This window comes from Apis florea, unplaced genomic scaffold (genome assembly GCF_048593485.1).
Source record: "Apis florea isolate Af1SG1 unplaced genomic scaffold, ASM4859348v1 contig_3081_pilon, whole genome shotgun sequence".
Taxonomy (NCBI): Eukaryota; Metazoa; Arthropoda; class Insecta; order Hymenoptera; family Apidae; genus Apis; species Apis florea.
Window position 1 is genome coordinate 3,726,164 of NW_028256703.1, and position 27,996 is coordinate 3,754,159.

The window sequence follows — 27,996 nt, forward strand, 5'->3', positions numbered from 1 at the left end:
TAATGTGTGGATAATCGTCGTACGTGTTTTCCGGTGATGTCGGAAGAAAGAGCAAAGTTGAAAATTAGCGTGTTTACAGCGTCGAATGCAAGGGATACGCGTGTGTTAAATTGAAGAAGGAAGGTCCGAGGGTTGGTCGAAGGGGGAGAGAAAAAGAGAAACGACGGTCGGCGTGGAAGGGGAACACGAGGCGGTCGGGCTCGATGCACTCGTCCGTCTATTTAGTCGTTGGTCGTGCGCGCGCCATGCTGGATAGTAGGCAGCGATCGTTTTCACGTACGTTGTTATTGCGGCCAAACGTGTTCCTCGTCTCCTCGGCGTTAATTAAACACTCTTGTGCGCTCGCCGCGATCGTTGACAACGCGGCGAGGGGGGGTTTGGGGGGGTTCCTCGGTTAAAACTCGGGTGAAGAAAATCGGGCGAAAAACATTCGTGTCCATTTCTATCGAGCGCACGAGAAACTACTACTTGCGTGTATAAGTGTGCGTGTAGTATATATATATATACATATACATACGTATATATAGTCGAACGACGACGAGTGAGGATCTTCGGTGTTGTTGTTCGTTATATGGAATAATCATCTTTCTCTCTCGATTCGTTGTTGGAACGAGTGAGCCGAGTGGTGCATGAAGTTGTCGAGGAGGAGAAAGAAAGAGGGAAAGGAAGGAAGAGAGAAAGAGAGGCCCTCGTGTTGTGAAACGAACGAACGAATTCTCGAAAACAGTTGTAGGGAAAAGTGGGGTGGGGGGTACGCAACGGGGAGTTAATAAAGTTAATTTCGATGTCGTGCCACTCGAATCGAGGCTTTCCAGAACGGGTTAAACGGGAAGAGATCCGTGGCAAGAAGCGTGGACGAGAGAGAGTTGGCCGACGATATTCGTCGGTCCGCTCGTTAACCGCTCGTCGAAGGCAAAAGCCGGTTGATAACGTTATCTGTTTGCAATAATTGCAGTCTGTATCACGGCCGGCCATTGTCGTCGAACGAGTGACGGAGGCCTGCCGTCAAAGAAAGCTAGTGACCGCTAGTGTCAACAGGTGATACGTGATCACGATCGCAAAGAGAAGAAGACAAAAGGAGGAACGGAGAAGCCGACTTATCGATCGGAATCTGACGTCTGAACGAAAGGAAGATAGAAAGAGTTGTATACACACGGTTCGGTGTATAGAAGTTCGGGATCAAAGGGATCAATCGAAACGAGACAGCGTGTTCTGGCCATTGGAAACGTTTGGTCATGCGATAAGGTCAGGCCTCGCGTGTACCACGAGACAAGATAGAGCGATAAAATTTAAACGTAAAGAGAGTGGAAAGGAGCCCCGTCTGGCGCCTTGTTCCTCGCTAAAGTGACGCGTCGCCTTGGCCAATAAAACAGACAGACGGTCTAAACTGAACGGAATCGGCAGCTGCTCTCCCCGGTGTGCGCCTCTCTCGTTCGTTGGCCCCGTCGTTTTAATTTCAGCCGGAGTCAGCCTCTAAGACCCTCTAACTAGTGGTCAACTTATCGAGTTGAAAAAGTGTTTCTTTCACGGAGAGAAAGAGAGAGAGGGGGGGAAGGAGGGAGGGGGGAGGGAGATGCTCGTTCTATTTCTTTTCCTCTCTTCGGATACGTATCGTTACCGGTCGAAACGCGAGGATCGATCCTTGGACGATGTTGACTCGTAGGAACTGATCGACGCGAGGAGAAGAAGAAACAGAGGATTGGTCAAGATGATGATGGCACCGCAGATCGTGGGTGTCCTGTTGAAGAAACCGGGACAGCAGAGCCACCCACGCTTTCCACCGTTGGACCCACAAGAGACGAAAATAAGAGGTTAGTTTTCTCGAAACGAACGACTCGCGTCTCTAACTCTATCTTATCTAGCCCCGCCAGTGTTTAATTAATAATTTCGACCGAGTATAAGTTATTATCCTGACAGGATAACTTTTCTCCCCGTGAATAATTGTTCCTTCTTTTTCTTTTTTTTTTACGATCGAATCGTCAGAATTTTCGACCATTATTTTGACCGAGCGAAATTAATCGTAGCGAGTTCGTTTCGCTTCGTTCAAATTCGTTTCGATGTGACCTTAATAGCGTATCGGGATACGATTGTTTACCAAGCGGCTGGAAGGTAGGTAAGGTATCCCGCGGAAACGTAAATTCACCATTCACCGGCCTTCCCTCGTTACGTTATCGATGTTATGATTCATTGGTCCGTGTTGTTACAACATACACATCTTATCAGGCATCCGTAACCTCGAGGCGTTGTTTCGAACGAAAGTGAACGTTATTAGCGATCGTTTCCCCGGAACACGCGCCTTTTTCCCCTCGTCGAATCTATCGATTTTTCGGAATAATATCGCGTTCCATGACTCTCTCGATTGATTCGTACGATCTATCGTATCGCTATTATATATCGGATACTTTTTTCTTTTTTTCTTTTTCCTTGTAACACGTTCGTTATCGATAATCGAAATTTTGATCCTAATCCACGAAAGAAATAATAAATCGTTCTAGCCGAGAAATAGCATCCGAATAGAAAAATCGTATCGCGAAATTCTTGCGGTCCTCGAGGGCGGCCAGTGCGGTCGGCTTTTTCCGCAACGGAAACTCGCAGTCTCTCACGATTCGATTGACAATTCGTGCTCCGTAATCCGGTATCTGGGCTACCGTAACGGGATACTTTTACGCGGTTATCCACTCTGGGGAACATGAAAACTGACTGTCGGTCTAGCCAGCCTTCCACCGGTGCCAGAGCGCACAACTTCTCCTTCCTTTTTTTTTTCTTTCCTTCGTCCCCACACACGCTACTCCCAGGGATAGGTAGTAGCCCTGACACCGTCCACGATTTAATGTCAGGGTTGACGACACCCGTGCAAATTTCACCGCGAAAGTGTCGACGACAGAATTGGTTGGAAAACGACGGAATTCACGTCGATCTTCGAACGACGTGGAACGCGAAGAATTTTTTCCTAAAAAAAAATTTCTCTTCTTCGCAAATTTTTCCTCCGTAATTCGTAACGAAAAGGAAAGTAGTTCGTTACGTTCGCATTCGTTGGAATTAATCGAATTTTTTCCTCTCTCCAAACGGACACAATAAACGTTATTAGTCTCGTTCGAGATAAACAACGATATTTGCGGCGTTTTATCTAATCTCGTTAACCCGATCCGTGGCGGCGTATCACGTAACGGTCAGAATTGAGGAAGAGATCGATCATCGCTGAAGGAACCACGCGACAAGTCGATCGGGAGGGAAATAAGGGGTGTCGAGATAAATTTAAGTTAGATAAAAATCGCGCGAAAGTGTTGATTAATTGGTGGCGGCAAGTGGAGTACCTAAATTCCACGGTTTACGGCAGGTCAAGAAACAGTAAATGGAAAGCAGGTGAACCTATCAACGCGTTCGTACCGCTTTTTGACGCTGCCACCAATTGAATTTCTACAAGCTTTTCCTCCCTCTTTCAGCCTCTCCTCCATTATCATAGACTCTTTCTCTTCTAACGGAAACCTCTTCCCCCATTTTTACCCACGCACTTGATTAATAAAGAACCGTGTCTTTATTAATTCTTACGTTATGTACAGAGATTTCAATTTTATTTTAATCGCGCGAGAGACGAAAAATTGATCGAAACGAAAGTTTCTTTATTCGGCTGAATTCTTTCTTTTTAAAGCTTGGGAAGTCGAAACGCGGGTCCAGGAAGTTGGCGCGAATAGGCAATAGAGGGCCACCGTTGGAACAGGCCATGTCCGCAAATGGTGACACACGCGATTCGAGGTCCGAAACAGGATCTCGGTATTTTTTCAGGCCGAACGAGAGTGGCTGTGTCGCCTCGCCGTAAATAAATTGTGAAATATCCCGGCCAATGGTCGAGGTGAAATAAATTTGCAACTCAACGACACGGCCTTTCCGCCCGATAACGTTAGAGACAGACGATTCTCCCTTGCCTCTCTTTCCACCAACTATTCATCCATTTCCCTTTTCTCCTCCTTTGCTCCTCGATAATTTACACCTCCAACAGCTCTCCTCCCTCTCGTTTTCACGACGAGGTAATCGCGATCAAGAAGATCGACGCCTCGCTTTCGATCTTCCATTCGATTCGATCCCTTTAATCGCCTCTTCGACTCGATTTCGTTCGATAAAGTCGGTGTCGATATTTTCGGCAGAGTAGATTATTCGGCATCGCGATTCCCCGAGGTAGACAGCTTTGCGCGCGCCATTGAAATTTAGGTCACAGCGTGGAATTAAGCGCGGTTCACAAGTGGCGTTGTCGAAAACTCGCTACATCAAAAACGAATGATTCTTCGATCGTCCATCTTTCCATGGAGCTGTAAGCAAAATCCTCCTCCTCCTCCTCCTCCTTCTTTTGTGAGAAGTTTAATCGATTCCTTGGACTGCCCTCGTTCAAGGAGGATCCTTGTCACCTCGAACGAGGAAAAAGACTCGAATTTCCTGTTTCCCTTCAATCCAACGATCGAAGCGAAGCGTTTTTCTCTTTTTATTAATCGTATAAGCGTTTTTTTCACGGTGCAAATGACACGGCGAACGGCCGTTCGAAGAGGGACGACACGGTGACTTAGGTTCGTCGATCGAATCGAATCTCGGCCACGAAAGACGCGCGTTCTGCCTTTCACTAAATGCTGCTCGACCGTCTTCTTTTACACGTATTCGGGATTCAAATGCTCGACCCGGTCGTGCCATTTACCGAGCCTCTCCGACCGATTCGTGCGTAATCGTTTTTTCGATGTCGATCGGAAGATGCGAGGAAAAAATTGATTTGAGGGGAAACCGATCGGTGGAAAATGGTGTGCCGATGTGAACGGCGCTTAACGCGCCGATTGAAAATGTTTGCAAAGTGGAGGGAAACGGGGGCAGAGGAAGTGGAACGATACCGCGGTGTTATTCGTAGGTAAACAGGTGTTTCAGAGGAACGTGGGCGCCGCCACGGTGGGCGATTTCAATAATTCACTTTCATCCGCTTCCCAAACCCGTCCAACTACAATGCGAACACTGTGGACTGAGAAGAGGAGAAGAATCGAGTTTCTCTGTATAATAACTCGATTATTTTTCTCAAATTTTCTTCAACGCGATCGAATGATGAAAGGTATAATCCGTTCGATTATAAAACGAGCGTGTAACCAAAAATTCTTCTTTCTTTCTTTCTTCTTTTTTTTTTCTAGTCGCTTCGCGAATATTAAACGACCAGATCCAATTAAAATTGGAGAATAATCGAAAGAGATTACGATCTCGAGCACACAGTTCGAGTACTCATTCTCGACGTATCGTTGGTAAAGATAAAGATTCGATAAAGATTAATCGAGCCGGAGCGAAGAAATCATCGGCTTCCGCGATTTCTCGCGCTCGAGCGGCTGGAAAAGGAAAATATTCGTTTCACCGAAGAAATGCCGCTCGACTAGTAGCCATCCATCCGTCTATCGATCACAAATCGATCGCGCCGAGGCGGATCGAGAAGGATCGTTCCGGAGAAATCACGATCGACCGAGGAAAACTGGACTACTTGCTCTCCTTTTTTCCCTCTCTCTCTCTCTCTCCCTCTCTCTCCCTCTCGCAGATCTCCATCGATATCACAATTAATCGGGAGGAGAGGAGAGGATTTAATAATATTCACTTTCTAATTTCGTGATTCGCGCCGAACTTTTGCGCTCGGTCACGACATTTACACATTTTCGTTGCGGAGCAGCTTTATCGATTGTTCTCGAAATCGTTCTGGATTCCAGAGTGGATAAAAGAGATTTGCGAAATAACGATGAAATTATGTTCGAGCGGGGGAGGATTGATTAAGAAGACGCGTGTTTAGCAAATTGAAACAAAAACAAACGGATAATTGGGCTGATCGATATGCGGGAATCGGAGCGATTAATCGAAACAATGGAACGAGAGGAGGCTGATCTAAACGGATTTTATAGCATAAGCACGTGGAAGTGGGGAAGAAGCTATAGTGTATGTATATATATATAAGTAGCTTCGAATAGAAATAGTGGCACAATAAAGAGAGGAGCCGGCTATACGCAGAACCGCACATTATCTCGTCGTTCCGTGCCTTCTTATCACTGCCTCGGTTGATAAGGCATCCGGAATTATTCAAAACGTTCAACGTTCGCCTTGCTGGACCGAGGTTTCATCGTCAAGGTTTCGTCTCCTTCAACGTTTCGAGTCGAAAAAAACTTGGAAAACATTTTCGCGAGAAAATCTGGAGAAAATCCGTCCCCTCGAATATTCAATCGATTGGAAAGTTGGAAGACAAAAAAAAAGAAAAAAGAAAAAAAATAGAGAGCGAAACCTATCCAAAAAGAAACAAAAAAAAAAAAAAATTGCAACGATCCCTCGATATCATCGAACGAGTATCTATCGTTCTCGACGATTCTCCCTCTCTCTTTTCTTTTTTCTTTTCCTTTTTTCTGCCGAGCAAAGCGATTTTCTCCGATAGTATCGGCGAGGTGTTCCATCGACCCCTTTAAGCCGGATTTCTACGAGGTTGTATCGCGTAGAACCGGGTTCCAGACGTCTGGATTCGCAACCAGTCCTAGCCGAGGGAAAAGCGGTTGTGAAAATGTCTCGGTGCGAGTCGTGCGGCTAGATCTACGTGATCCGGGATCTACGATCGTGGCGAACGTGCGCGCGTTCAACCGGCCGATCATGGCGCGCAACCTCTTCCGAGTCGAATTATTATTTTCACGATCGGGCACGCGTCGCGCGAACCGTCCAAAAGATGCACTTTTTTCGCCCGACACCACTTTCACTTGCTCTCTATTTTTCTTCGTTCGTTTGTTTTTTCCATTACATAATCTCGACGTTATCGCGATTACGTGTTATCGAGGGGGAGGGGCGAAGAAAATTCGAGGAGAAATTGATCGGATTCTAGAAAGGAATTGGAAAGGGAAACGAGGATGCTTTTTCCTTTTCTCGGTGTTGCGCGATTCCGCGTTGATATCCGATTGTATCTGAATGAAGTTGCGGCATAGGAGTATTGAGCAAGTCGTTCTACACCGGTCGCGTTTGATCAAATTTCAGAATTGGCTCGATTCGGGGGGGGGGGGAAATCGTATGTAACGGAATTCGAACACGAGATACCGTACGAGATGAATCCTCTCATTGCGCAATCGCGAAGCTCGAACGACGACGAGCTTCGAGTATCGTTCCATCTCGCGTTCAGATTTCTTGCACGGAATGAAAAGCTTGGGCAAAGTTGGTCGCCGACGATCAACAACCTATGTAGGATAGGTGAATTTCACCAACCGCGATTCTTGACTCGGCGCGGATTCGATGTTACGTTTTACCGCGGTCATCAGTTTTGCCTCATCGGGAGACTTTCTAAAAAATTATTTGCACGAGGCAAGAATACGTTCCATACGGAATATATCGAGATGAAACGCAAAATTTTCGGGAATAAAAATGGAAGGAAGAGGAGGGACCATAAATTTCTCTTGCGAAATTGAACTTAATCGCATTCTTGAAAAAAAAGAAAGAGAAAACAAAATTATATTAAACCGAATTTCGATCAAAATTCCAGCGAGTGTGACGCGAGATTCGACCAAGCTTTCTTCGCTCGCCTCAACGAAAAGAAGAGAAATAAAAATTTCGATGCGCGTCTTTCTTCCCCTCGCGGAGAGACGATTTCTGCGCGGCTTTTCTCGACGCGTCGACCGATTTTTTGTCGGCGCACGTGTTTCTACGGTCCACGAATTAATTAATGTCTCAAGTGGGTGTAATTAGACGCCCTCGCGCGGCGAGGAAACGAGGAGGGGAGAAGAAAGAGGCTCGAGACGAGCGAGATGGCCCCGCCAACCGAAGGAGAAAGCAGCGACGCGTTTCGATAGAAAACTGTCTCTCGTCGGGAACAACTCCTTTTTTACCTTTTTCACTCCTCGATTAATTATCTTTTCGATCGAACGATGATACATGAACGATGATTATTCTCCAACGTTTCCTGTAAACACGAACGCGTTTTGGGATTGATCTAACGGGGCAGTGGACAACGACAAACATGAAAGCAGCACTGATTCGGCGGCGAACGAATGCGAATGTTTAATGAAGTGTAATTGCGCGTGTCTGTTACGAAACAGTTGAAGAAGCGTGAAAGAAAACGTAAATAGCGATGAAACTGCAAACGTAATTGTTCAATTTCAACGAGCTTTGAATACCCGTAACGCTTAATAATCGTTTCGTTCCCGAGATCGATCCCAACTTTCTTTCGAGATCTTCTCCAAAGCGGATTCCAAAGCACTCCATTTAGCACGTCCATTAATAATTTTCTTTCCCCTTCGATTCGATAATAAGTCGAGCACCGCAAACTTTCTCAAACTCTCAGCGATCGATGCTTCGTTTAACTTCGCTTCGTTTAATCGCGAGTTTTTAATTCGGGGGAGAACTTTCCTCCCCCACCTAGACGAGAAAAGAGCACGATCGAGTACGTATCGTCTGACAATCTATCTAGCCTCTGATAACTTTTTAACGTCCGTTTTTTAAGTTCTCGCGTATTTAAGAATTCGATCTCGAACTGTGAAAATCGGATCGTTGGAATTCCGGATCACCCGAGCTGACTGTACCTCGTCAAGATTGGGTTAACTATGTAGACGGGGAACGTGTTGCGTGGTGGGGCGTTGGTTCAATAATGATAGAGCAGCCGCGATAACGGGAACACGAGGCGAGGCGAGCGAAGAGGCGATGCATAGCCGAGTTTTCGTGCGTGTTAACCACTGTCTCCGTCAGCTGATGGGGATAACGCGTGGAGGGGAGGAGGCCTGTGGACAGGAAACAGTCTCCCTCTCTCTCTCTCTCTCTCTCTCTCTCCCCCTTTTCTCCCTTTCCGGTTGCTCGTGCGTCATAAACCCGATTAAAAGAGGGAAGGGAATTAAGGAATCGAGGGAAGATTCGTTCAAAAGTGTTTTCAAAAGTGTTCCACAAACTTGTCGCTTCGTTTAGGATTAGATACTCGAAGCGATGAAAACGCTTGTCGACTCGGCGCCTATCTTCGAGCGAAGTGACGAACAGCAGATATTTACCGAAGGGAAGTGGTTGTGGTACAAGGAAGGAAGGAAGGAATCTGCGTCTAGCGTTCTATTCTTCGAGTTCTAAGTGCGTGGGTAGAGAGAATCGACCACGGAAATAGCGAAAGTTGGACAAAGGAGAGAGAGATAGAAATTTAAAAATCATCCAAAGTCGGAGGACGAGTCAGAGAGAACAGCTGACTAGCGTGTTTGTACGTGAGGCAGGGAGGGATAAGAGTCGGCTATAGGCGATCGAAGAAAGAGGATAGGCTGTTTTTGAAAGAGAGAGAGAGAGAGAGAGAGGAGCAAAGATGATGAATTGGAAGGGATACACGAAAGATCGTGAAGGAGAAAAATACACGCATATTATAGATAAACGTGTGTGGATGCTGAGGAGAGAGGAAGACGGAGACAGGTCAGGGCGTTGCACTGCTTACTGTGACCCAGTGTCCCTTATGGATGCCTCGTGGTGTCTTCCTATCTACGCCTCTTCTAAATCGACGATATATACGCCTTCCATATTGCGAAGCGAAATTTTCCAACGTAATTTCATAATTTTCCCCGTCTCTCTCTCTTCTCTTTTTATCTTTACTCTTCCCTTCCACAAGAGAATTTCTCTTGTTTCTCGCGTTCGATTTACGCGTCGGACGAAATACCGACACTTCGTTCGAATTCCTGTTTTTCTCGAACAAACTTGCTTACCCGGCTCTCCGTCTATTTATCTATCCATCTATCCGGTTTAATAGTTAAGGATGGAGAGGTGATTAAAATAATATATTCGTATATCGTTTGCGGTTACCGCGACAACAGATACAGGAACTCTCGCAATCGTATCGTTTTCTTTCGTTTGATCGATATTCTTCTCTACTGCTCTTGCCTGTGGCCCCCAAGGACACACTCTCGGCGAGGTGAACTGGAACTGGAGAATAAAACTTACCATTCCCGACACCGATTCAACTCTTGAAAAAAAGAAGAAGAAGAAAAAAAAAAAAAGAAAAAGAAAAAATAAGAACGTACGTTTTAACCTTAATAACCGCGTGTGTAAATGAACGTTTTAAAATGCATTTTTGCGGGCGCAATAGAGCATGAGGCATTCCTCAGAGACGGGAACGCGAGCGAGCAATTAGATTCTTGGCAACAATGCGAGGTTAATAATTCACATTTTTAAGATTAATCGGCACGCTCTGACCGATGGCTCCAAAGACGGACAACGTTTTACCACACGTTTCCCCCCTCTCTCTTTCTCTCTCTCTCCATCGTAACCAAGCGGCCACCAAACAGTGCACGTGCTCGCGTTATTATTTCACCAAGGTTGCGCGCGCTCGAATCCACCGCTACACTTTTTTTGTGGGTTAACTAGCCGGCCATTCCCGCTATGTCGAAAGATAAGTGGAACGACCGCGCGACGACGAGCGTCGTCTTCTTTCGCGCGTTTGCCATTTATCCATTATTTTTCTCGCTCACCAACGATTCCTTTCTTTTGCTTTCTTTTTTAACCGCCACAATTTTATAATAATAATATCGCGTTTACCCAGCAATCGAACCGTTTCTATCCTCGCTACTGTTTTTTTTTTTTTTTTTTACCGTTCATCGTTAATCGTCGGTTAATCGCAGATGGAGAAAGAGAGTGGATGACGGTCGAAGAGCGTCGATTGGCGTTTCTAGTCGGATGGACACGGTCGAAGGGATCTTGGGCGAAGTTGGGAGAGCTGTGGCGGAATAATTGCCAGGTTGGACGCGTTGGATCGACGTGATCGCACGATTGCTTTCCTTTCCCGCGTTACGCCCCTAGTTTTGTCGCAACGCGCCACAGGCGGTATCTTTGCTACATGCAATGCCACTCGTTGCTTCCGTCGTGGCTCGAATTTCAATTTTTCCCATTCCCTTATATCCCTCCCCTGTGTCCCTTGTTTCTCTCCACCATCGATTCGAACAACATTTTTTCACAGATTCATTTCACGAGTATTTCTCTTCTAGCGAATACGAATACTCGAAGATTGCGCGATTTAAGACGTCATTGGTGACGTAAGATAAGGAACTAAGATAGGAAAATGTATGCAGACTGATAATGGGAAGTGTGAAGGCGCCGTTATTAATTTACACACACCTAACAGATCCCAGGAGTTAAGGGCCGGAGAATCGATAAGGGAACGATTACGTCAATGGCGATGGAGATAGAAACCGTTGGCGCACTCTGACGAACTGTGACGAGCTCGTGTTCACGGGCCACCAGTTGAACGTTTGTACGTGTCGCGAGTAACAAGTTGAGGCTTGTGTTTAAGGTTTAACGATCGATGAAGGGTGTACTTTAGGACGTAAAAAGAAAAAAAAAAGAAAGAGAGAGAGAGAGAGAAAGGGAACGAGGAGAAGATGAAATGGATTCTCACAGAATCGAGTGCACGGCATCCTGGTGGTGACGTCAAACGGTCTGCAAGAGCAGCACGAATGACACGAGCACACACGTGCACAGAGCGTAGAGTTTTCGACCAGAGACTCCAAAAGAGGGAGACCAGTTTTTCGCGTAATTCTGGTTCTCGAGAAGAGGTTTCGGAATTTAAGACAGAGCTTATTTTGACAGAGGCGAGAGAAACACTCGATAAATAAATAAAGGACGAAAACTTTGCCAATCTTTACCCTCAATCAGCCACTTGTTTGAAACATTTCTGCTTGATAGAGATATTCGAAGGCGTGGAGAGAAGAAGTGGGCGCCGCACGAAACTTCCGTGTAATTATTCGATCCGGGGAGGGTTAAAAGAAAAGCGAAAGAAGGGTTGATACGAGCAAAGCGCGGGCAACAGCTGGCGACATACCGGCTCGTCACGTGACAATTATTACGGGGGCCAGTGTGTAGTTCGGATTACGGGGATCAATTCGTGTGCACAGACGCCCGTTTGCGTTGGAAGAAAAGCCTTCTTTTTTTTCCTTTTTTTTTTTTTTTCGTCCACACGAAAATATTCGACGGATCTGGGTTATCTGGGCGCTGTTGCGACAGCTGTGCCCTGCTTGTTCTGGACGGAGGCCAGCACTCAGCTGAAAATTATTCCATCGACCTGTTGAGATACGAAAATACCGCGGAAACAATCCAAGGATTTCGTATTTTCTTTTTTTTTTTTTTTTTTGTTGATATTTCGCTCGTTCTTATTTCTTTTCCCTTCTTCTTCTTCTTCTTATTCCGAGGAAAAAAAGAAGATGGAAGAAGAAGCTGCGTTTCAGCGAGGTGTGTCAGGTTATGGGTGTCAGTGGACGAAAGAGCAGCCGGTTTTTCACACTTCTTCAAAGCGGATTAACTTCGCCGTCCAATTGTCGGGTTCGAGAATTCCTTGAAATCGACGGCCAATTTGTAGGGGCTTATTTTTCATTTGGTCGGGGTTTAACGGTCGCGATACACCCTTCGGGGTCAATTAGGCACCTCCTCCGAGGTATGGGATATAAAATACCTGCATCGTGTTACACCCTGCGTGAAACGGTGTGAGAAAACACGCTTGCCTGGTTTCGAGGGAACGATATATACATATATATATATATATATATATATCGAATTTTGTTTCCCGCCCGTGGAAATTTAACTCAAGTTAATCCTCGTTAAACAGATTTCAGTTTGGGAGAAACAGTTGACTCGACCTTTTGGCCGACGATTAATCTTTTGAAAGGAGGGAAGAAAGAGAGAGAGAGAGAGAGAGAGTTAGGAAGTCGTAGGTATACTTTCTCGAAGGGGGTTGCGAATCGACGAGGGACGAAAATCGAGGTAATGCAACCCTTTGACCACCAGATGCACGACACAATGGCAGTCAGGAAAAATCCAATGACAATGTTATCTCGATCTACTTTCTTTATATGGGGCCATGTCGGAGGAATTGAGTCGTCAAAGATGTTGGAATGGGGCGTGGAATGGGTACGTGAATGTGGATCGTGACGACTTCCCTTCTCTTTCGTTAATTGTTTTAACGATTCTTCATCGAGTGGAATCGAATATTCGACGGAGGATAACGCTGTTAAGAACACATCTCTCCCTCCCTCCGAGATATATCGTTTCTTCCTGCTTCCTCAGCCGAGAGCAAAAGGGTTTTTCGAGGGATGGCCGCACAATAAGAGGATAACAAATTAGTCGTCATTTTTGGCTCGAACAGGCTGGCCGCACAAAGCGGCGGTTTGGCTTTCGGGGAAAAAAGCAAACAACGAGAGGAGCTGCAGCTCCCTCTCTCCCTTCCTCTTTCTCTCGAATTTTTTCTTTAAGGGAAAGAGTCAATAGGAAAGAATATTTTGGTCAGTGATTCTATAGACTAAGGAGAAAAAAAAAAAAGTAGGGTAACCGAACCGGTCTTCCACGACGGTGCGTACGACCTTGCCTCCATTTTCGATTCCATTTCGCGCGTACCTTTGCGGCAATTAGATCGGAGGAAAAGGGCAACGAGGGAGGGAGAAAGAAGGAGAAGGAGAAAACGGTTGGTCGAAGAAGAAAAAGGAAAATCGTAATCACGCGCGAGAAAAGGTGTGGAAGCCTTGCACCCCTTTCTCACGCAGAAGAAGGATCTTTCCATCTTTCCTCCACCCCACTCCTCGAGCCTCTTCTTCTTCAAGGAGAGATAAACTGTTTCCAACTGTAGCTGGAATTAACGATATGTATCATCGATGTGCAAATCGAAATTGACAAAGACGAGCGAGCATCTGATTAGCTTTCGCCCCTTTTAGCATTACCTAACCGATCGGACAACACCGCGCAATTTCACGCACCGTGTTCGGCCGACCGTGAACGTTCGGTCATCTCTTAACAGCGCTGCATTGTGATGCAAATGGCGTACCGATAGTGCCGTAGCAATATTTTTGCCACTTTATTGGCGTAATTTCGTAACGGTACACCGAAGGGGTGACAGGCTCTCCTAGTTGGCCCATGCGATTCCACGAAATTCGACTCGAATCGCAACCCTTGAACCGGCTACCCCGTCGTCGCTGCGTGCATCGTCACAGAAGAGAGAGAGAGAGAGAGAGAGGGAGAAAGGGAGAACGCTTTGATTTATGAGAGCCGGCATCAATTGTGTGCAACTATGTGGCTACCCCTTTAACGCCGCTTTCGTCACTCCCTCCGTGTGTCGGATCGCACGAAGGATCGCCAGGGGAAGGAGCGAACCAAGTTTTCACTTCCGTCTCCGGTTTGTTTTCAAGGAAACGTACCGAAGATGGAAAATTTCTTTGCCAACTTGATTTATTTATTGATCGAAACGATATTCTGAGACGATTTTATCACCGCTCTGATCTCGAAAAGAAATTGCGTCGAGGTGAGACGATTGTCTTTAAGTCTTTAAACTGGCTGGTATATATTAACTGTGCGTATGGAAAGAGACAGAGAGCGAGTTAATTTTAAGAGCCGGAGCGGGTAAAGTTTGTATGGAAATTTGAATGGAAAGCCGGTGAAGGCATTCCTCTCGCTTTGCTTTCTTCCCACCATAATTTGCAAATTATCGGGACCAGTGATCGAGCACAAGCAAGAGTAACGCAGCTATCATCGCGATCGTTCCAAGGGGATTTTGGATTCGCTCTTTTGTTTCCCCGCGAACAATGCAGTGAACTCGGTCCAGGATTTCCGGATCCGATTTCACGGCCGAGTCAAGTGCGAAAAGAAACTGTTCCCGTGAAATTTAATTATCACGTTCGACATAATTCGTTGATATTCGAACAGTAAATATCGAATCGTTGGCGAGCAATTTAAAAAGCCCGTGTACGATCGTTCCACAATGTTGGAAACAACGTTGGAAACAATGTATCCCACTTCCTTTAATTAGAGCTGGGAATAACTGCACTCGTCTCGTTGCGCAATCGACAGAGCGCGCCACGTTTCAACGCGCAAGTTCATACTCTCCAACACGCATCCAACAACGGATCTCGAATCGAACGAAGGTGGCCACGAAAATGCGTGGTTGAAAAAGTTTCGAGTTTCACGCGAACCCGCATGAACCACACCCCCATACATCCAGCCGTGGCACGTCCTGTTGGAACGCGTCTTAATGATATATCGTGAATCTATCCACGGAAAAATGGTTCGTTGCCCTATTCTTCCGCCGACAAAAGTTTCTTCTTTCCAACTGTATACGTACGGTGTGCGTGCAAGTTATATAGGCGCGTTGCGGTCGTGTGTTGGGCCCCGAATGACGAATGGCTCGAGGGAGAGGGAATCGGGCAATTAATCATGGATCGATATTGTCGGTTGTCGGAAAGTTTCTAATAGGAATTGAGGGGAAAAAAAAAAAAAAAATGTGTATTTTGAAATATCGTTGTATAGAGAGAAATTGGATAATTTTTTTCTTTCCTCTTCTTTTTTCTTGGAAAAGAAGAAAGGTTAAGTGGTTTTCTTTTTTTTTTTTCTAAATTGCAAACACGAGAAATTGCAAAATGTGCAACTGCTTCACTTGCGTCGCGCTAATAATATCGGCACTAATTGCCAAATGGAGGAAGGGGGCCAGATGCGGGGCGTTTCAACGAATTTTCGACGACGGATACTGTAAAAATTGCAGCAAAATTCGCGGCAGCTGTTCCTCGAGAGATCCTGCCCGACGCGTGAGCCCGGCAGGACCTTTGTGCCATTGTTTCGCCGGCATAATGCGTTCGAATTGTGCGCTGGAGGAAGGTAGGAGAGAAGAGAGAGAGAGAGGGGGGGGGAGGGGAAATAAAAAAAGAAGAAGAAGGGGAAAAAGGAAGAAGAGGAGGAGGAAAAAAGGAAGAAAAGAAAGAGGAACGAATCGAGTCGGTCGCACGGGATCGATCGATCGACGGGAGGAAAAAGAAAAGCCCTCTTGCCCCCCCCCCCTCCCCCTCTCAAGAGTCAAGAGGGCTTCGAGTGCGCTTCGCTCGCGTTTATTATACACGCGCGTATATACTCGTGCGAGCCGGGAAAGTTGAATCCAAAAGAAAAAGCGTTTGACAGATGTGGCCGCAAGATGTGGCTCGCTTTCGACCCAGGCCATCGTTATTCCACTCGACCGGAATATATCGGAACCAAACGATCAAACTCTTCCTCCTCCTCCTTCGTTAACGGCGGATATCGTCCTTCATTTTTTTCATCGATCGTCGAGGATCCTTTCGAGAGAAGGAGACGAAGAAAGAAATAAATAATTCGTGAGAATGAACGGCTCTCCTAATGGCGATCGTATGGCGAAAATCCTTCTTCCACGACCCTCTTCCTCGATGGATGGATCTCGATAATTTCTTGGGTAAACAAGAGCCATTGTCCTGCGACGACGATGCGTCTTTTATCGAGAAAATCGAGGGACGGGGATCTATCCTTTTGTCATCGAGCATCATCGATCATTTCTCCGTTCGTGAGTTCGGGAGAGAATATAAATCGTACAGCGTGACAATTCGGTAGTCACCTTTTTTCCACGTCTTTTCTCCACGAATTTTCTATCCATCTATACCTCCATGTGTATATTTCCATTTCATCGCCGCGCCTGTTCTCTCAGTCGGAGATTCATCGATCGACCATCCACCTTTCCCTTTCCCTTTTCGCAAATTTGTTCCAATCAATCCTCCCCTCTTCCTCCCGTTTCTTCCTCCCTTTCGAGGAGGAAAACGCGCTCTCCGCCACGTCATCTTCTTCGCTCCGTGGTAGAAAGAGCTTCTGAATCCCCGACACGTCCCCCACCCCCCTTGGCAAAAGGGTAAGCGAATGTTTACCGTGAGTCATCGTCTATTCATGGCCCTCCTTTCTCCGATGCCGATAAAAATCCACGGTATAAATAGATAAGGCCAATTAATCGCGAATCGAGTCGCGTCAGCGCGGCGGAAATGCGGCGTTCGATTCTCGACGAGCCATCCACCCATCTTTCCTGCATAAACCCGAATAAATTTCGCCCGCTTATCATCTCTATCCCTTTCTTATTCCACGAGACGATCGCGTCGAACAAAGATTCGATTCACTCTTGCGTGAATCCGATGAAACGAAGAAAAAAAGAAAGAAAGAAAGAAAGAAAGAAAGGAAAAGAAACGAGAAGGGGGAGAAAGGAGAAAAGTTGGGAAAAACAGCAGCTCTCCTTTCCTCTCGCAGGAGGATCCGTTCGAGGCGAACGAAAATTTCCCATGTTGCTCGATTGGCCAAGTTTTCGAGACGGTCGCGGAGGAGGAGAATCGCGCGAGGAAACACGTGTCGCCTTCCCATGAATGCCTCCTCTGTCTTCGCGTATCCGTTATACTCTCCCGCATTTCCTCGCCCCCCCCTCCTCCCCCCCTCCGCCTCTCGTCTCCTCTCTCGTTCTCGTTTTGCGCCGCTATCAACCCCGCAACGCCCACGAATCGCGCGCGCCGCGAACAAAGCGTGACGGGGGAGGGGAGGGGAGGGGAGGGGAGGGGGAGAAAAAAGAAAACGAACGACGCGCGACGTCGAAAAAAGGACGGAGAGCGGAATCGGCGGAGGGGAGGGGAGAAGAGAGGGAGGATCGTGTTCCGGGATACCGTGTTCGGATAAATTGCGTCGCGATCAATTCAGCTCTTTGAGAATTTTGAGAATCTCTTGGAATTTCACGAGAAATCGGCATTAACCGTTTCGCTACGACTTGTCCGCCGCACCAAAAATGCGCACGATGCTCGAGAAAGATCGGCCGCCTCCGCCAATTCGAGTTGCTTGGAAAAAGTGAATTTATTGAAAAGAGAATTTCCAGAGAAAGATACTTCATATGCAATAACTCCGATCGCTCGTCGATATATCGTACGATACACGGCATCTTATGTAGAGCGTAGTATCTTACTAGCATTTATGCAGAGCGATTATATAGTCGCCCGTGGTGTCTTAGTATCTCAGTACCCGTAATATCTCAGTGGCATCTTGTGCAGATCGACTACAATCGCCCGTAGTACCTCGGTGGCATCTTGTGCAGAGTATAGTCGCCCGTAATATCTCAGTGACATCTTATGCAGAGCGACTATAATCGCCCATAGTCTCTCAGCGGTATTTTATGCAGAGCGACTGTAGTCGATCCATAGTACCTCGGTGGCATCTTGTGCAAATTATAGTCGCCCGTAATATTTCAGTGACATCTTATGCAGAGTGTAGTCGCCCGTAGTATCTCAGTGGCTGGTATGTTATGCAGAGCGACTATGGTCGGCCGTAGTAGCGAAAGGGTTAATTGGAGATTGATTCTCCAATTAGGCAATACGAATTTGTCGAATTGGTTGGTTTCGTTGCAGAATTTATTCAGATTTGTTGGAAATTTGTTTTTGAAAAAAAAAAATAATAATAATAATAACAACAAGATTGCTCGAACGAAAGGGAAATTACACGCGTTGGCGACAACTTCGATTTCACATGATTCTTTGTTTCGAACAAAAAGAGGGGGGAGGGGGGGAGGGAGGAGTTATACGAGGAATTGTTGTTTAATCTTTCGGCGAGACAGATAGTAGTTTCTGCTACAACGTCTTCTCACTCCCGATTGTCGCACCCGATTGTTCCTCTTCTCTTCATTGTCGTGGCTAACAATAGCCTTTTGTCGCAGCTCTCGGACAATCCTCGCCTGTTTTATCGGCATAATTTTCCGGTTGGAAAACGCCGCGCCGATCGATCGGATCAGGAAAATAATAAGCGGAGCGGAGAGAAACGCGGAGGATATGTCCGTTTCCATTCGTCCGGATGCAACGCAACGTCTCGTGGAAACATAAACTCGCGCGAAGGACGAAAAGCTCGTTCGATAACGAATGAAAATTTTCCCCTCCTCCAACACGACGTTTCCACGGGGAGAGGAGGAAAAGGGATGCGCCGCAGATATTTTACAATCCTCGAATCGCTGCTTTTTCGCCACGGCGTGGTGGAAAAGAAGAAGAAGAAAGAAGAAAGATTCGTCTCATCCCTCGCCTCGGATCGAACGAGACGTGCCTCGAAATAACTAATGGACGTCGTTCCGCTTTCATCTTCGATCCGGAATGAATCGTCTTCCACCAGGAATATATTAACATACTTATTTATCCATCCTTCCTTCCTTCCTTCCTCCGGATTTCCCGCAATCGTTCCGAGAAGTGCGACCCTCCCCCTCCCCTCCTGAAAAGGTGAGAAAACTGCAAAAAGGAAGGCAGGCTCGTCGAAGAAAAGAACCGATCCTCCCTGTCCGGGGTGAAATTTCTCGAAGCGACCCCTCCTCGAAGAAGAGAGAGAGAGAGAGAGAGAGAGACTCCGTGTCCCCCTTCCTCCCCTCCAGCAGAGTCTTTACGACTTTCTTCCCGCAGGAATTTCTCGCCACCCATTGTGCGGGGATTTGTGAAAAGTCAAAACTTACCGTTACCATTCGACTCGACTCGTGGTCGGAAGCATGCGTGTGTATGCGTGTGTGTAGTACCATCCACGTCACTCGTTTCACGGGGGTCTGGAAATGGTCCTAATAGCGGTGCATAGGGAGGGAAAAAAAGAAGAAGAAGAAGAAGAAAAAAAAAAAGGCACGGTGAATTCATTAGAAGGGACTCCGTTGACTCGAATATCGAGTTGAAGGGACGACGAGAGGGACGTCGTCCTTCCACGTTGCGAAGGAAACCACGGTGCAAACAAGGGGAAGAAAAAAAGAAGAAGGAAGAAAAGAGAAAAAGAATGAAGAAAAACGCTCTCTCGTAAGCGGCACCTAACGGGTTCCCCGTGTAATTACTACTAACGAACCGTTTGTTTCGCTCGACGAGACACACGGTGACTCACAGGTGTGCTTATAGTGGCGAGGTACCCGGCGCCAAAGCGATTACATAATGGCCGACGTAACGATTCGCGAACGTTGCACCGAGCAAGGTATCGCGCCGAAACACGAGGATAATCTGGATGATCGTTCATTCGACGAATATAATCTCCGCGAATCGAAATCCTTTTTATCGAAATCCGAATTATAATTGCGATTCGCGAAAAGAAGGGGAAGAAGGAAGCGGGGAGAAGCTTTTCTTCATCCACCCTCCGGGAATATTTTTCCCACGAACGTTTTCGATCGTCGTTTCGTATCGAATTCAGAGAATTTTGTTGAAGTAAAAGAAGAAAGGATGAGCGGGTATATAGGATATAAAATCGTTAGAAAATCGATTAGATGCTACTCTCCACGTTCGTATCGAAAAGTAAAGGAAGCGAGAGAGAGAGAGAGAGAGAGAGAGAGAGAGAGAGAGAGAGAGAGAGAGAGAGAGAGAGAGAGAGAGAGAGAGAGAGAGAGAGAGAGAGAGAGAGAGAGAGAGAGAGAGTTTTCCCCCGGAATTTTGATAAAGCTTGCACTTAAAACTGTTCATTTTCGCTCGTTTCGCGAGGAATCGCGTTAGTCTCATAAACAGGAAACTATAAAGGGGAAGCAATTTTAAAAGAGGCTTTTCTAATTTTCCGTGGAATTTTGATAAAGTTAAACGCCGTTTTTCATTCGGTATTGAATATACCAATTATTAACAGACAATTCAGGAAACTATAAAGCAGAGGTAATTGGTGAGTTTTTCAGAGAAGGAATTTTTAGAATTTTGATAAAGCCAATGTCATTTTCACTCGCGTCGAACATTAATCGTTAATGAACGGTTCTCATTAGCGGTGCGCGGCAACAGGCGGAACTGTTGGTGGTTGGAACTCGATGGTTCGGACGAGCCGTAATTACGAGCAGCGCGTTTCTAGCGGGGAGACTTGTGTGTGACTGTTATGAAAGTTTTATTAATAGCGGTTCGTGCACAACGACGGAGGAGGAGGGAGGCCGTAATCGTTCGAGAGGAATGAAGATAAATACCGGCCCGATTCGATCGACCGTATTTATCATCGTATACGGAGGATTTCGTATACGTAAGGGAAGGTATACGTGGAAGGAAGCGGTGTGGTCGCGGTCGGCTCTCGAACACCAGCTGGATTATTACTGTCACGGTTGTTTCCGCGCATCGGAAAGTAACAGCGCGCAATAACGGGGGGACCGTTTGTTTGCAACAACCACCGTATCGTTATCGAGCACGGCTCGCATGACGACTGTGTCGATGCATATTCCTTCCCTTCCTTCCCGCTTCCTTGTTCCTGGCGTAGGCTTCCGCTCTCGTGACAGCCCGTCCTGGTCCACGGCCCGTTCCGTCCCAACATTATACCAACGGCTTCGTCACTTTCACGTCGCGTTTCACCTCCTAGACAACACTTCCTTCTCCTCGTGAACTACCGGTTTGCGCTCAAACCACCGAAAGAAATCGAAGAAACGGACGTATGCGGCTCGTCGTAGATACGCTACTCTTTTCTTTCATCCTCGTCATCATCGTCATCATCATTATTATTATTATTATTTAGGAGAAATCGTTTTCTTTTTTTCTCGATTCTAAGAAGGAAGAGAGGGGGAGGAAAAGGAGAGAGAGGAAGGAAGAGAAGCAGTTGTAGTAGGAGTAGGTGTTTCTACGGATGCGATGATGCATCGGTCGGATAAATAATTCATGGTAGGCGGCGGTAAAAAAAAAAAAAAAAAAAAGAGGGAAGAAAAAAAAGAACGTTCCAGCCTGGGGGCCCTGCTCGAGCAGAGGATGATCGTTCCGGGACTGACAGGAGGCAGATGAGCGTGAAGGAACGAGGTGAAAAATGGTGGACTGTTAAACAGGATTTTCAATGTTGACCGAGGCAACGAGGAAAACGAGGACGATACTTCCTCGAGAAAAGTATTCTCTCTCTCTCTCTCTCTCTCTCTTATCCAGTGGGATTCTCACTTTTTCCTCTTTTCCTTTCACGAAAACTCTCTTACTACTATCTTCGAAGAGACAGAGAGAGAGAGAGAAAGAGTTATTATGTTGAAATCTTTTCGTGGATGGAATGGAAGGAGGACGAGCTGGAGGATGGATTTTCGCCGCTTAAGAGCGGCATACATCGTTCTCTCAAGTTACGGAAATGAAATCGAGCTCGAAACGTTTTGCTTCTACGGTTGCAACCTCGACAGAGGTTGCGAGTTAACGGTATCGATTTTACGAAACGGTCACCCGGTATACGTGACACTCGTGCGTTATCCTAGGATCTGAGGAAATAAACGGTTTCCTGAGCGAAACGTGCCACCGCAGTGTGGGCCAGCCGCACGGGGAGGGACAGATAAAACATGGAGGCACGTTTTTAAGCCCCCTTCCTAAGCGGAGGATCGTGCGCGCGTTTCATAAATATTCATCCCGAATTCCGTAATAAAAATTCGTGAATGGGAAAAGGGTGTTTCATTCACCGATCGCGACGTTCACGCGTTAAGATTCGTTGCGTTGCGTCGAGATTAATCCAGAAATAAGGTCGCACGCTCGATTCGTTCTCTCTCGTGGAGGAAACTTTCGAGGATGCGGGTCTGGATTGCCTTATTTATGGGGCGTTCATACGAAATACTCGCGCGTACACGAGCTTAATGGGCCGTGAGAGAGAAAGAGAGAGAGAACGATGGCTCTTCCTCGAGATTCTTCGATTCTCGAAACACGTTTTACGTTCCAATGGTAGCTTATACGGTTTGGAAAACATCTAAGTAAACGCGCCTATTCGACCGGAAAATACGATTTTCCGATCTTCCCTCCCCAAACAGATGTTTAGTCACCTCTCTTACCGAACCTCTATCGGCAGAGAAACTTGGAGCTTTTTATCTCCTACGTGTGTATATTTGCACGGACGACGCAACAAAGAGGCCGGCGCCTAAAAAAAAAAGAAAAGGGAAAAAATTGAATTGAAAGCTGCGCGGATGATTCACACGTTTCGTAACTCGGTTGGTGGAAAATCTCACGGAGTTCGTAATTGGTTGTGCGGCGACCTTGAGAGGCGGCGTGTGATTCACCGCGCGATGCAAAAATGTTTCGGTTCCCGATCGGGAAGCGGCGAAAGATTAGAAAATTCGTTCCAGAAACGCCAATCTTGCCTGGCCGCTTTCGTTTTCCATTTTCAAACGGCGAGCGCCGCCAGTTTTCATAGCCGCCTCGATCGCGGCCACCGATCGCGGCGACACTTTCACGACGACCAGGAGACGGGTGAAAAAGTGCGTGTTGGCGCGTGTCACGTCAGTCGATCGACACGTTACTGGCAATTTGCTCCACCGAAGTAATTTAGGCCGATTTCCGAGGGGAGGAGAAGAAAGAGCGGCCGCGTTGAATCCGCGTTCCTATTTTTAATCGCCGCACTTTCTCGACGACCAACATCGTTTCGATCCTCGTTTTAATCTTGCTAAACAAACTTTCGTCCAATTCTTTTCTAATACCTCGATGGCGCAACACGAGAATATGCTTCGAGAATAGCTATAACCTTTGCGCACCCCCTTTCTAGGTCGTAATTTATCGAAACAAGGTGTAAGGTCGGAAGAGAAGCGGAAAAAGAAAGACGTGTCGTCACGAAGATGGGTGTTCCCTATCCTCTATCTATCTTTAGCATTTAGGGGCAATCGATCGGAACGATCGCGAGCTATTCGGCGAGCTATCAGCTGGTTTCCGTGGAAACCAGGTGGGGGCGTGTGTCGTAGGTCGTTGAGCGTAGGTCGAGCCGAGTCGATCCGCGCAGAGAGAGAGAGAGAGAGAGAGACGGAGCGTTGAAATGCGGGTGAAGGACTTGCGCGTACCTTTCCCTTCGCCGATCTCTTCTTCCTTATCTGGGTGGAAAAAATGCGAGGAATCTAGCCGATCCGTGCGTGTTCTTCCGTCCTTCGCGCGCGATAAGGAATTCCTCGGTGGAATGGAAAAAGTTAATGGACGTACTCGGAACGGTGACTCGTTCCAACCGACGCCTCCTCTCCCCCGAGATAACGTTGCGTCAGAGGCGCGTTAACGTGTCGATAATCCTAAAAACCGGATTCCTCGCGTGATAAGCTCGATTCCATCGCTCCTCTGTGATAGCGATCTGTGGCCACGATTCGAAGGGTTTCTCTTCGAAGGGAATCGTAAAGTTGGAAAACGTGGACGACAGGATTAGTCGGTGGATCTATTTCTATCCCATGGCTGAAATAGTCGCGATCGTCGGGCGAGCGAGTATGGTGTGGGTGTTTAGGCGCTGTTTCCAACTCGGTAATTGCTCGGTACGAAGGGAGTGATGCATCCTCGCTCCTACGCCGTTCGATCGAGTGACGTCAATCTTTCGATTACCTAAACTTGGGCCGTTTCGTACGCCCGTAGTTTCGCAGCAGAAACTCCAAAGTTTGTTATTATTGTTATTATTATTATTATTATTATTATCATCATCGAGCATTTCGATCGGTTAAAGCGAATCGGTCTGCATAAGGTATCGTACGAACGATCGAGTATCTTTCTCTGGAAACGTAGCATCGATGTTTTCCTTTTATCGTGAATTTTTCTTTCAATAAACACCGTCGACTCGAATTCGTCGACGCGTTGCAGTTGACGATCTTTCTCGCGAGCACTGCGCGCGGAAGTCGAAATTATTCACGATCGACCGTGTGTTCGATACGCGTGATTAATTAACGTTAAGGGAGCAAAAGGAGTAGTAGTAGCTCGTACGTTACGGATCGATGTAGGGCGAAATGGGTTTGGATTCTCATTCGGAGAGACTAATTTCTTTGTATCTGGTTCCAGGCGAGCTATACGTGGAGGATCTAGGCGAGAGGCGGATCGTTTCCATCAGAATGGGATGGCTTTGGGTCGAGGGTACTCCGATGAGGCTTCCATTGAGGGCGTTGAACCTACGCCAGGCGGCACCCAGCCTGTGTCAACCGCACGCACTGGCTCTTGGGTTCACGTTGAGCAACTCGCAGGATCACACCCTCGCTACTTTTTGGGTAAAATTTAATTTATTTCCGGCCGGTTGGATTGGCGAGAAATATGGGGAGAGGGGAGAGGGTATTTTTGGGATGGACGTGACTCGAAGAAAAAAAAGAAGGATGTCAGAGGAGGAAGGAAAAGCGTGGATAGAGCGGAGATAGAGTTATCCGCGACGTAATTGCATGTAAATGGCCTTTATCCGCGGCGCGATCCGTTTCCTTGCCCGCAAACACTTTCTCGCTTTGGTCGAGGAGCTCCTGTTTTGCTAAAACGCAATTTCTAATTACGCTCCTTCGGCTGCCTCGATTTCTATACTGCACTTGTTATACAATCCGGCTGCGTTTTCGCGTTGTTTACAACTACTTCGATCTTTCCCATTCGATCTTTCCTCTCTGTCTCTCTGAAATTCGGATTCAGAGGGGTTCGAAAATTTTTCAAGATCGGTAAATGAGAAGAAGAAACAATCTATAATAAATATTCCCGATTCTCATTCGATCGCTTTTTCTCTGAAATTTGGATTCAGACGAGACGAAAATTCTTCAAGATCGATAAGAAGATGACGTTTGTAACGACTTCGATTCCCATTCGATCCCTTTTTCTCTGAAATTTGGATCCGAAATAGCTTGGATTATAGCTTCGTCCTTTTCCCTCTCCGAAATTCGGATCCAGCACGATTGGAGAATGCTCGAAGGCCGATGGATAGGATAGGAAAGACGCGAAGGACGCGGCGTGACGTAACTCGGATCGGTAATAAGGTCAGTAGGCAAGGTCAAAATCCGCGATCGCGGCGATAAGGGGACGCGTGGGAGATCCACGCGCCATTCTCCCATGACCCGCCATTGTCAAGGAGTCCCACACCATCCTCCTCCTTTCCTGGAGTTCCTTCGCCTCCGATTGCGAAGGACGGATCCAGGCGGACCCTTAACGATCCTTAATGTAATTCAGTTTAATAATCCTTACCATCGATCTTCTCCAACGCTTCACCGATAAACGACGGTCTGAAATCCCTCGTACGAATGTAACGAATGTCGGTTGCAAAGCCCAACCGGGGTTATTAGGGATTAAGTTTGGAACGAAATAGCAAATGATAAAAGAGAGACGTCTTATCGTTTTGTCACACAGGCAGATTCGGAGCCCATCTATTGGTCGTGGGTGAGGGCGATCGCTGCGGAGCTGGTGAGGCAAACGCCGTTCCGTGCCCAGAGGTGTTTGAACTTTCTCGAGATCCTGACCATTTGTCCAAGAGGGCCCGTCCCTCTGCCGGACAGCCCCACCGAGTCGAGGAGGCGGTCGAGGAGCGAGCTACGCTGCTGGCCGGGCGACTCCCCGACGGAGAAGAGTTCGAGGAGCACGGCAACCATCCTGGAGGAGTCGAGGAGGAGAGCTAGAAGCGAGTTGCGGGGTTGGTCGAGCAGCAATTCGAGCGACGAGGACCTGCTGGGCGATTTTCGAAGCATACCGGCGATGATCAGCAAGGAGCAGCCCATGGGCAGGACGTGGGGTTGCAGCGAGAGCAGCGAGGGAAGCGACGACAGCCTTCCTTGGAGCGGCGTGTGCCGTTCCAGCAGCGTGGATCCAGCCGTCTCTCTTCCCGAGCCCGAGACAAGGGAGCAGAGAATTCAAAGGTACAAAGAGGCGAGAAGGCGGGAGAACGAGGCGAGGAGCAGAAGGGTCCTCGAGGAGGACGCGAGGAGGCGGAAAGCTCGAGCCGAGGAGAACAACAACGACATCCTGAAGACGTACGGGTCGGGCAGATCGAGGAATAGGTTGTATAATTCGGGGAACGACAACGACGATAATCGCTGTTTCGCATCCGCGAGGAAGGAGAGGGAGGAGGAGCAATTTAGATCGAGGAACGAGAAGAATATCGGCAGATTGCCACCCGTGAAACCGAGCGTTGAGTCCCCGTTGGTCAGATTCGAGGAGGATGATCGGAACGAGGACGACAAAAGGAACAACAACGCTCCTAGGAATGGGAATCCTACGAGTCCCGGGATACTGAGGGCGGACACGAGCGAGAGGAGGAGTCGAGCAAGGGAGAGGAGAGGCGTGAGAGAGAAGAGCCAGTTGTTGCAAACGCAGCAATTTGCCAACGCTCCAACGGTGGAAACGCTCCAGGAACGGAAGGAGCGGCTGGCCCAATTATCCTCCAGGATCCCGGTGCCTCGACAACTGTTACACGTCTCGAAATCGATCGAGAATTGGAACTCGAATTCGGGGAGAACCTCGTCCACATCTCTGTCCATCCTCACCGAGCCACCCTGCGAGGAAGACGTGGCCAGACTTTTGGAACGGTGTCAAAGGGTGGACCATTACGTGCCAGTGCGGGAGAAACTGACGTTGTTCGAGTCGTTGTCGAGGCTGGGCGGCCGACTGGCCAGAAGCACCGAGGACCTCGGTCGGACGTCCTCGAAGCCGAGCCCCAGGGGGAAGCAACGCGCCAGATCTCTTCACGATCTGAACAGAGGGGCAAGGGCCGTCCCCGTCAGAGAGATGTGTCGATTCTTCGAAGGGGACGTGGAGCATCAGCAGGAGCATACGAGTCAGAAATCTTGCCTGGCGAAGACTAGGTTCAGCGATCCTGTGACACCGACCAGGATCGGATCGTGGAAGGATCCCGCGGCGAATTCGAAGGGCAACGAGGCGCCTTGCGTCAGGTCGTCCACGAGAAGGAAACATTATTTGAAATAATCCTCGTCGAATCCTGACCAATCTTTTTCTTCTTCGGTGCCTTCGAGATCTAGGCTCTACGATGATCGATAAGTTCGAAAGCGGGTCTTTCCCAACAGCGTACTCCGACCGATAAAAAGGAAAAAGAAATAAAACGTGTCGGACTTGCTCTTCCTCGATTTCTGAAAACATTTTTAACGAAAAACAAGACACCGAGAGTCGTTTTTAAAAAGGATATCGATCGATTTACGACTCCGCTCGTCGCGATGGATCGTCACACTCGCTGCTTGGAGCGGCTTTTTTTTTTTTTTTTTTGCTCTCCGGGATCGCGAACTGTGCTCGAGGTATCGAATCCTCGTGGCACGATGCGCGCACGAAGAACGAAGGACGACGAACAAGGAAGAGATTCGATGTTTTTACACCAATTTGTTCGTTTTCTCGATTTTTCCTTATTTATTTCGTATTTTCGTTTCGTTCTTTTTTTTTTTTTTTTTTTTTTGTACGAGATTCCTCGTCGAGTCCACGAGCAGCGTGATTTCGAACGAACGTGATTCGACGTCACGAAATAAAGAGTGTGTCGAATCGAGAGACGAAGAGGAATAGAGAAATAGAGAATAGGAGAAACCGGTAATTTCCATTCACCGAACGATTGTCACACACCGAACACCTGTCGAGTGCAACCCGAAGACGA

The 27,996-nt window shown here is 47.3% G+C and overlaps 1 protein-coding gene across 1 annotated transcript; it reads left to right on the forward strand.

The window, feature by feature from the left end:
• Positions 1-223: 223 nt before the first annotated feature.
• Positions 224-27,996, forward strand: LOC100864484 (uncharacterized). The gene is made up of 3 exons (XM_003694825.4): positions 224-1,811; positions 24,450-24,652; positions 25,758-27,996. The coding sequence occupies exons 1-3, from the start codon at positions 1,709-1,711 to the stop codon at positions 27,324-27,326; spliced, it is 1,875 nt and encodes a 624-aa protein (XP_003694873.2). The 5' UTR covers positions 224-1,708; the 3' UTR covers positions 27,327-27,996.

Bases quoted from the DNA above. Each gene is read 5' to 3' on its own strand.
- LOC100864484 (XM_003694825.4), top strand. From the start codon at position 1,709: ATGATGATGGCACCGCAGATCGTGGGTGTCCTGTTGAAGAAACCGGGA. The intron at 1,812-24,449 runs GTTAGTTTTCTC...ATCTGGTTCCAG, and splicing joins ACAAGAGACGAAAATAAGAG to GCGAGCTATACGTGGAGGAT. The intron at 24,653-25,757 runs GTAAAATTTAAT...TTTGTCACACAG, and splicing joins ACACCCTCGCTACTTTTTGG to GCAGATTCGGAGCCCATCTA.